Source organism: Physcomitrium patens, chromosome 26, assembly GCF_059467195.1.
Source record: "Physcomitrium patens ecotype Gransden chromosome 26, ASM5946719v1, whole genome shotgun sequence".
Lineage (NCBI taxonomy): Eukaryota > Viridiplantae > Streptophyta > Bryopsida > Funariales > Funariaceae > Physcomitrium > Physcomitrium patens.
In genome coordinates this window covers 10,296,566-10,306,901 of record NC_143435.1, presented here as the reverse complement: position 1 = coordinate 10,306,901, position 10,336 = coordinate 10,296,566, and the positions used below count along the sequence as shown (strand labels likewise).

Below are 10,336 nucleotides of genomic sequence, written 5' to 3'. Positions count from 1 at the left end.
ACCTTAGTGATAGTATTAGAAATATGAACCATCTTTGATAATATTCCAAATATTATATTTGAAGAGAGTTATGAAGGCTTCAACAATGATCAAATAATAGTGTGGTCTTTTTACTCTACTATAAAATACTATCAATGATTGAGAGGACCTATCAACTACCTTAAAAAAAACAAAGATCAGAATATGTCACAAATACAATTTATCACATTTTAGACTTTGTCAATATATGATTGCAGCTTTCTATGGAACTCATCTCTAAAAGGTGAGAGAGAAGGAAGAGAGGAAAAGTAATATCATAGATATACATATTTTCCTAAATAAGAAGTATTAGATATAAGATAAATATAAATAGATTTGATATTAAGTTGTAATAAAGCTTTTTAGAAGCTTTATGAATGAGTATTTGACTTTATACATGTTTACAGTTGATTGTTAGATTAGAAACTTGGCTAACAAATTAGTCACATATTGCACGTATTAGTAGCTTATGAAGCAAGTTAATTACATGGTGCACATATAAAAAACTTGTCTTATAAATTAGACATATTTTTTGTAAGTTTGACATATATTGGAGGCTCTATAGAATGTGACTATGTAGCTACTAATTAGATTATATATATTGAAGCAAGAATGAAGCATTTTTTATTTTTATCAATTTCTTTCTTATTTTTAGAATTTTTTTAAGAGATTCTAATTTTCTTGTCTTTAGCAATAGCCATTCTAATTTAATATTATATCATATTTGAGTGATTTTTCAATCTTTTTAATAATATAAGAATTCATTAAACTTTCGGTTTTTTGAAATTTATGTCCTTGATAGCCAACATCCAAGCAAATTATGAGGTTTGATTCTTATTTGGTAATTAAAATCATTTTAAAATTAAAAATACTTATATTCAATTAAAATATAGAGAGATATAAAGTTTTTGAGTCTTTTGATGTTTATTAATATTATTGGAAGTAGGAACCACTTATGATGGTATTATAAATGATTTATTTGAAAAAATTCATGAAGACTTCAATAATGATCAAATAACTAAATAATCTTTCCACTTGGATATTGAATATTGAATATTATCAACAACTAAGATGACCTATTATCTTCAAAGGGAAGAAAAATTTAAGTATGTGGCAAAAATAATTTGCCACATCTTAGACTTTTTCAACATGTGATTATTGCTCCTTGTATAACTTGTTCCTAGTAGGGAGAATAATAACACAAACATAATTGACACTTTGGATCGTCTAGATAAAAGCAATTAGGTAGAAGATAATAAAAGTAGATAAATTATATAATATCTTATAGAAAAATCTTTTAAAAGCTTTATAAATACTAATTTGAATTTATACATGTTTTTAGATAATTTATAGGTTGAAAAATTAGGCAACAAATTGGCAACATGCCACATATATCAACCACGTATAGTAGAAGTTAATTATGTGGCATACACATAAAAAACTTATTTTATAAGTTAAACATGTGTCTCACGAGTTGGTCACATATTAGAATTTTTATACAATGTTATTATATAACTCCTAGTAAGATAGTACATACAAAGATAAGAGTGAGGTCTTTCTTATTCTTATCAATTCTTTTCTTATTTTTAGTCTAATTTCAAGAGTCTCTAATTTTCAAGTCTTTGATAATAGTCATTGTAATTTCTTTATGAATATAAATTTTTATTTTTTATATTTTCACATCTCTTTTTAAAAAATATCCCACTTTTTTATTTATATTCTTCAAGTTTTATCTTTCATAGCTTAACATCATTTCCAAATAAATTGAACAACCTTAAATTATCTAATATATTCAACTTCTAAAGTTAATTAAAATTTTAAATTTTAAAATATATAATCTATAATTTATAATTATGAAAATAGTTTTAATTTCTAATATTATTATTTTTTAATTTTGATATGACTTGAGTTTTTATTTTTAAAATATTTAATTATAATATTATAAATAATATTTTTTATAATAACTTTATTTGAAAGATATAGCTTTATAGACCTTAGTTTTAAGATTTTGATTTTTGACATAAAAGATTTAAGAGCTTAGAATTTAAAGTTAGATAGATATATCTATTTTATTTTTACATCTTTATTTTTTTAATTTTGATTTAACTTCACGTAAGTCCTATCAATACATTATAAATGATTGAATTATAAAAAATAAATTTCTAATATTATTTAAATATAATAATATTAATATTAAGAAGATTATTTAATAATCTAAGTCTTTATTAGAATCTAGAAGATTTTATAAGGTAGAAGAGTCTTTCTAACCAAAAAGTCATTAGAATGAAGTCTTAATAAGTCTTGAAGGCAATTACTTGGTATAAAAACTAAGATTTGAACAAAGATTTATAATTAAAATTTGAAAATTTTAAGATTTTATGCTTTAGAATTACATAGGTAAAATCAATTTTTTTACAACTTTTTTTATAGAATTTGATTTAACATACTTCTACTATTTTTTTATCTACAATTCAAATGGTTTAAATAACTTGTTCTATAAAGTTTTAATTTGTAAGATATAATAACTTTGATATGGATTTTAGAATTTTTATTATTTTATATTGAAAATTTTTTTGAGTATTTTAAAAACATTAATAGATATATTTGTAAATTATCCATTCTAAATATGCCACTAAATTGCTCTAAAAATGCTTAATTTTGTAGATATTTAGAATTTGACTATTTTAAATTTTGAGTTGATAGTATCATTGGATATAATTTTGTAAGTGGTCATTTGACCTATCTTTCTATTTTAGAGATTTATAAATATAATAATAAATATAGAATATTCTTTAAGTTTTTTAATCTTCAAATATAGAATCTTTGACTTTATATTATTTTGTTGATTTTTTTTCCTTTGTCATTTTAAATTTTATAAAATAATCTATTTTCTATCTGTAATATTTTTAATTCTAATGGTATGTTTAAAATCTTTAAAATATCTATATTTTAGAAAATATAAATTTTTAAATATTTTTAAATAATATTTAATATAATTTATGAAAAAATAAAATATAATAAAATAAACATATAAACTTATCTATACTATGAAAATAAAATTAGTAGATTATATAATATTTATATATTTTATGGTTACAAAATATTATAGTTACACTACTTTTGAAATATATTATACATATAAATAACTTAAAATTACATAACTCATATTCTAAACCTAGGCAATGGATTGTATATATCAAGCCAATTTGCACCATACTCTCCAATGAAGTTGCAAGCTCCTCCAACACAATCTTCACACTCCCTTTCTTTCTTTCTTTCTTTCTTACAATATCCATCACCATTCATCTTCTTCAACATTACTCTATCTATACTTCTATCTACTATTCTCTTCCTATTGAGGTTTGTATTGCTTATCAAATCTTAATTTTAAGTAAAATCATATTATTGTATTTTATAAATATCAAAAAGATAAACCTTCTTTTTTATTTTATTTTTTATTTGATATGGGAAAAAAAAAAAAAAAAAAAAAAAAAAAAAACACACACACACACACACACACTTTATTATTACTTGATTGGTTTATGTTTTCACAAGCTTTATTATCACTTGATTGATTTTTTGCAAACCAAAAAAAATAATAAATTTATCACACCAAAATTATATTTTGTTTTAAAAAATTTATATTCTTAAAAAAATTATCTATATATATATATATATATATAAATTGATTTTACTATTTGAATTGTGTTACTTGACCAAGAACATTTATCCAAAATGACAAACCAATTCAATTTACATATTAAATACAGATTTTAAAAATCATAAATAGATTGGAATCTTGATTACAATATTGCAAAAATAAAAGTTCTATACAAAGAACTTATTGCTTTTGATTATGCTTGAGCTAAATAATTAAGTCTTATGGAACAAAACAAAAATTAAAAGATACCTTTTACTCATTTGAATATATGCTATGAAGAAATTGTTGTCAACATTTGGCAAGAAAACATTGGTAATGACTATAGCAATAAGTGTGACTTGTTTGCATCTACAATTGAAATAATTGTTCACAATTAGTTTTAGAAGTGTCTAGCTGCATCAAGAAAAAAAGTACAAAGGGAGGGTACAAGTTTTCCATTAATCTAAGTCAACATAGACCTGAGAATTTTGGCTATAAAATAACAAGTTAGGTGTCACAGACAAGGATAAAAGCATAAAATAAAACTACACAATTTCCTCTTGGATGCATATCTTCTATTGAAACTAAAAACTTTGAGCAAGGCCCTACCATGCACATACAAAAGTATCATAAATTTACAGCATCAAGCACTCAACCACCATGGATTTGAAAACATCATTCAAATGCACAACATTAAAGAAAAAAGATTGCATAAAAAGGTAAGACAATGCATTTGCAGGTTTTGCAAAAGTGCTGTCATGAGTGCAACAGAGTCTGCCAATGCTGCAGAACTGGCACATTGTGTGACCCAATCATGAAAACAAATTTTCTCACCTCCTGTGGAGCACAATAACACAGTTGCATTCAACTGGTAATAAATGAAAATTATATGTCGTGTAATTCAGCTCACCAAGAGAAAGAGAGAGAGGAGCAAGCCCCCATAACTTTAACCCTGATCCAAAACCCTAACCCTAATTGTGATTGGGGGGCAGGGGTGCCCTAAGGAGCTGGAGCTCAAATTCCAGTCATGGTCACCACCATGCGGTGGCAGGACCCATGGCCATTGTGCTCCATTAAACAGATAACCTGTTTCAATCCCCACCCACATGTGTATGAGTGACCAGGTTTTAGGGTTTGAAACAGGTTTAAACCTCATTAAGATGTAGTAGAGATAAAGAGAGTTTAGTGTAGGGAAGGTATAGGAGCACATACTTGCCACTTTCCTATGTTCAAAACCCCATCTGTGATGGGTATTCTGTATTAGACACAAAACACTGCCCTTAAAATAAACGAAATAAAAATGGAGTCACAAAGAAATTCTCATTTGTGTATACATGTTGAAAGAACATGGAGAGCTGGATTAGCAATGCATATTGAGGTTGAGACACTAACGTAATAGAAGATCCAAACATTGTCGATTTGTTGTGAGATAGTATCTCATCAACACCTACAAACAACAGGTAATGTATACACAAAAAAGTAGGTTGGATTGTTTGGTTTCATGATATGTTCATTCTTTTATTCCTGTTACATTAAAAAAAGATTTGAATCTTTCATATTATGTTACCATGGAAGTTTAATTGGCATGGGTTTCTAAAACTGGTTAATTTGACCATTTGAATACAAATACATCTCTCTCTATTAGTAGATATTTAAAATTTTACTTTTTTACATTGATAATATTGTGTGAATTAGAACAAAAATCACCTTTATCTTTACGAGAGCATGATGGTGTTTTCCTCTGATATGGTTGCATGAAAAAAGATTTCAACAATCATAGAAAATATTAATAATTATTGAATATTTTTCATTTCTTAAATTTAAAAATTTAGTAAAAAAATGGATTTTTGGAGTTCTCTATTTCATATTAATTTTTATGGGGAATGTTTTTATAATGCAATGTATGTGTGTGTATATATATATATATATATATGTTCTTCTTATATACCTCCAACATGTTTACAACATCACAATTGTTTTCAAAATCTTGAAGGCATTTTGAATTCCGGAATTCATTTACAGCCAACGATGCACTTGTATCTTGTACTGTTTCAACACCCAAAAAGAGGACTTAATCCCTGCATCAATCTGCATTAAAAACCTAATAATTGTTCTTATTCTTGAAAATCATTTGTCATGAAATGAATTTAAATGTTCAAAGGTTTAGAATTACTTTATAAATAATGATGATGTTGGCCCAATTAAGAATGAAGTCAACAGATAAGATCATCTAACTAAAAATGCAGCAGTTCTTTTAATTGATTCTAAAATGTCTCTTACAGATTTATTGGATTTTTTCATGATTTATTTGAAAGAATTAAATAGATTTTAAGTAAAAATATATTTTTCATACACATATTCAAATTATTTTTTTGTTGAAATGAAATCTCCGAAAAATACTTTAGTTTAATCGTTTTAATGCAGTAAATTTAAGAAAACAAAGTTACTTACAAAAAATATGAGCCAAGCCGCACTTAAAAAAGGATAGGTCACATTCAAGATGTCGTGTTAGCTGCCACATGAAATAAATAATATTTGAGACTATTTTAAAACTTTTAGAATAATTTATTTAGTTATAATATATTTGGTTTGTTTGTTTTATTTTATATTTTTTATGAAGACAAATAGTATCACAAAAATACCATCTTTTCATATTGTCTTGAATTTGAATTATGCATAATATTCAATTTATAATGCTTCTTTCTTTTACATTCATATATTTGTATATAATTAAAAAAATAAATGCATGAATTTAATATTTCATTATTTTTTTACTTAAATTCATTTGTTATGTACCAAACGAGTGATGTTGTAGAAACCACGTTGATGTGATGGAAGCACAATAGATTTTTGAATCCACATTGGAATATTTTTAATTAAATCTTCTATTTCATTCTTGCGTGTATATTTGGAACTTTTTAGTTTTTTGGACAGCATGCCTAAAGTTCTTTTATGTGTACTCAAATGAGTGGAACCATCTTCACTATCACTATCTTGCACATGTTGTGGTTGCCATCGTGATTTTGACCTACTTACTCTTTTGTTCTTACAATTTTGAGAGACTGTATGTGAATCTATTGAATTACAGCAAACTTCAAATTGATTACAATAAGCTTCACATTGACTCTGACAAGCAGAAGAACAGTCCAATCTTTGAACATTAACCAAATTATCATTTGTCATCAGAGAACCCATTTCATTGTGTGTAGGATTATATTCCTTTGAATAATTTTGCACTTTTTTCCTTCCCAAATGAGGTTCAGCACTAAACATTGAAGGTGAAACATTATGATACTTTTCAGGATTTTGATATTGAGGAGGATGCAAGCTAATGTTTTGAGAAGGATTATAGTTAAGATTTGGATGTGGGTTTTGTTGTCCAGTTGGTAATGAAGGTCCTTTTTGAGGTGTTGGGGTTGTAGGCAATGAAGATGGTGAATCATGAAATGTAGGTGAAAATGTGATGTTTAGTGTAGGCAGTGTATTTTGAGGATTGACAGGAGTATTTGCTGCAGGAGGACTCAATACATAACTCACATTAGGTTTTATACCTTGTTTGATTAACAAATCATGTTCTAGGTTTTCATCTTCATTATTTTGAGACTTCTGTGAGTTTTTATTGGATTCTACTTCATGAATATTGTCATGACTATCAACAGCATCAGTTGTTGCTATTGTTTGAACAAGAGGAGGATTAAACCTTTGTTGATGAAAAGTAGGCGCATGTAGGTTACTTGAAGAGTTAAAATTGTTTTGTTGTTGTTGTGTAGGATTAACATGATGATTGATGAGAGGATTCTGGAACTCAAAATTAAACATTTGTTTTTGCTCTTGAGGAACATGTTGTGGGTTATACATCAAAGAAGGATTTCCTACAATATCTTGATTGGGCAAAGAACTTTGTTGTTGATAAGGAACGTTTTTGTGGTTGTTTGTGTCAAAGTGTGTACCTTGAGAATTAGATAAAGTGTTCCTAAAAGAATCTTTATAGGGAAATTGCATAACTTGTTGTGGATTTTGGTTGATAAGTGGATTGTTAGGTCCAGAAGAATTAGTGATAATTTCATTCTTCTGAGAAGCATTCATTGAAGATGGAATAAACATGGTATGGCTGTTTGCATCATTTACAATCAAATGTGCATTGTCATGCTTTGAATCCTTATTTTCATCCAAAAACCCACAATATTTTGGAAAAAATGTATACTGTCTTTCTTTGTTTGTGGGCTCAGCTTGAAATTGAATTGCATGTGCATTGTGAGGAGGCTGATGAGACATTCTTGCTTGTTGAGAAACTGAGGCTGAATTTGGTTCTCCAAGAGATTTGCTTACATTGCTCATGGATGAATATAATTTTTTTTGTTGCTCAAAATTAGGGTTTGGATTTATTTGATATGGAGGCCTATGCATAGATTTGGCGGGATGCATGTTTATTCCTTGATGAAGAATGGGACCAAAATTTTGATGGTTGAATGGTTTTGAATAGTTAGGCATATTTTCAGGAGGAAGATCTTGGAGATCATAGTTCATGTTGGCATGGTTTACGTTTCCATGATTTTCATTTTTGTGATTTCTTTTGGCAGGTCTCGCTCTTCTTGGTTGATTTGCTGCAGGCATCTGCTTCCTATCTGAATTCAGCCATATATGATTCATTGTTTGTGCAAAGTTTGCTTGATTTTCATCTTGGAAATCCATCCCATTGCTTGTTGAAGGTTGCAATATTGGGTCTAGCTTTGAATTCCTCTTAATTTCATTGTCTTTGTTATCATCATCGTCTTTGTCATCTTCTTCAGCATTATTGTCTCTCTCAATTTCATTGTTTTCTTGACCTAAATCAGTAGAATCATCCATATAACTAGAATTGAAACCAAAGAAATTCATGAACATTGATGGTGATGAACCAGAATTCTTTTTTTCCATTTCAAAAACAGATATCCTGCATCTAGAGAAACCTGAAAAAAATGAATTGAAAGTTCAAGGATATTCAAGAAGTAATATCATTTAAGATCACATGTGTAGTTAGCTTGTTGAATTGAAGTGTTGGTAACTCTGTTTGGAATCACTAACTATGTTCTCATTAAATGATTCTAAAATATATTAGAGTTCAAAGCCATTGAAGCAATTTTTGTTTGTTCAAATGGTGTGTCAAAATTACCTTACTTGTTTGTAAATTTTATTTCAGTTGACCTTGTAAAAGAAGCCATTTATACATGTATATAAGTGTTTATTAAATTATATATATTTAATAAAATTGATATTTAAAACAAGGTAAAAAAAATCAATATTTTCATGAAAGCAATTATAAGTTAGTTCAAAAATAGAAAAAAGTGAATCATCACACATTTTAAGTTATCAAGAAAAACCAAAAAATAAAAACTAAAAAGAAAAAAGAAAAAAGAAAAAAAAGAAGAAAGATTACAATAATAATGTATGGGCAAGCTTTATGTTTTTGAATGAGAAAAACAATTTGTGAAAAAACATTGAGTCTAAATTCAATTGGTTACAAAGAGAATGTGTATATATATATATATATATATATATATATTTATGTATGTATATAAATATAGATATCAGTATTTTTGTGTACATATCAGTATTTGTATATAAATATTTTATTGTAAACCATCAAGGCCCTAAGGATAGTGTTGGATTTTGAATTCAGAACTTTATATCAATTAATCAACTAGTTCCTATTGTGGACTGGTTGTACAAGACTGCCCTTTCTTACCTGAACTAGTTGACAACGAATCACAAAATAAAATACAAATAAAATAGAAAGCTGCGAAGAAAAAGAAAGCTTATATTTTGGCAAAACTTACTGAACGTGAATAAAAGTCATCGGATGAAATATCATAGATGAACATATTCATCCAATGGATGAAGTATTCCCATGTTGGATGAATCTCCGATGCCTTGAGGAGGAAACCCTAAACCAATTTTTGCCCTCTTCTTCGTCTTCTCGCAGACTTCGCGTTGTCGCCGCACCATCAACGAAATGGACAAATTCGCCGCATGCCAATTCATCGTCGAGTTTTCAAGGCCTTGCATGAACAACAAAACCACCAAACTGCGCAAGTGGCGGACACAGACCAGCATCGACGCATCGTAAGCTAGCTGCCACACTCAAGTTGCGTTCACTTTCCTAGCCCTCTCAAGTTGAAACCACCTTGCGAAAGGTAGAGTGCGAACCTCCCACTCAACCTCGGCAACAAGTGTCCAACGTGAATCCTTAGCTTCGGACCTAAAATTGGCATCTCCGCGCAACTACGGTGTTGAGATCCGCCTGTGCACGGTTCTTGTTGCCAGCCACCGTCGTCTCTCCGTCGCCGCGCTGCAGGTGCCAACGGGATGCAGCATATCCTGGCCTCCACTGCGTGCAGATGCGCCACACGTGGTGTTGGCGATAGTGCTCCGCAGGTCTTCCTTCAGCTCCTTCGAATCGGTCGACGCGTCGCCACGACGAGGTTGCGCGAGACTTGATCGATCGATCGAGGTTCAAGGACCCGGTCAATTCCTTACGTTGCCCATGATGTTCCTTCCTCCACAAACTTGTTCAACCTTCACCAACATCGGCATCTTAAAGGGGGAAATTTTCCCATGCAGATTTTTTGTGCTTTCCGCCTGTTTTTAGAAGGTGAGATATTTGTTGTCATTCATATTTCAATTATTTTTTCCGAAATT

At 28.8% G+C, this 10,336-nt stretch overlaps 1 protein-coding gene and 1 long non-coding RNA gene across 8 annotated transcripts; both read right to left on the bottom strand.

Moving 5' to 3' along the window:
- Window positions 1–3,789: 3,789 nt before the first annotated feature.
- On the bottom strand, window positions 3,790–8,999 carry LOC112277836 (uncharacterized). 7 transcript variants are annotated; one of them, XM_073531558.2, is made up of 8 exons: window positions 8,811–8,999; window positions 6,455–8,591; window positions 6,110–6,170; window positions 5,607–5,704; window positions 5,366–5,399; window positions 5,051–5,105; window positions 4,871–4,913; window positions 3,790–4,744 (listed from the first exon to the last, which is right to left on the bottom strand). In XM_073531558.2, the coding sequence occupies exons 2-8, from the start codon at window positions 8,573–8,575 to the stop codon at window positions 4,673–4,675; spliced, it is 2,484 nt and encodes an 827-aa protein (XP_073387659.1). In that variant the 5' UTR covers window positions 8,576–8,591; window positions 8,811–8,999; the 3' UTR covers window positions 3,790–4,672. The 7 variants fall into 7 exon arrangements, with proteins under 7 accessions (XP_073387659.1, XP_073387663.1, XP_024366388.1 ...); XM_073531562.2 differs by lacking the exon at window positions 8,811–8,999 and having other exon boundaries at window positions 5,607–5,746; window positions 6,455–8,797; XM_024510620.3 differs by lacking the exon at window positions 8,811–8,999 and having other exon boundaries at window positions 6,455–8,797.
- Window positions 9,000–9,177: 178 nt separating this feature from the next.
- On the bottom strand, window positions 9,178–10,336 carry LOC149986234 (uncharacterized). Its single transcript, XR_016501250.1, has 2 exons — window positions 9,845–10,336; window positions 9,178–9,722 (listed from the first exon to the last, which is right to left on the bottom strand). It is a non-coding gene; the product is annotated as an uncharacterized LOC149986234 (long non-coding RNA).

Bases quoted from the DNA above. Each gene is read 5' to 3' on its own strand.
- LOC112277836 (XM_073531558.2), bottom strand. From the start codon at position 8,575: ATGGAAAAAAAGAATTCTGGTTCATCACCATCAATGTTCATGAATTTC. The intron at 5,400-5,606 runs GTATATAAGAAG...CAACCATATCAG, and splicing joins ATGTTGTAAACATGTTGGAG to AGGAAAACACCATCATGCTC. The intron at 5,106-5,365 runs GTGATTTTTGTT...TGTTGTTTGTAG, and splicing joins ATGCTCTCGTAAAGATAAAG to GTGTTGATGAGATACTATCT.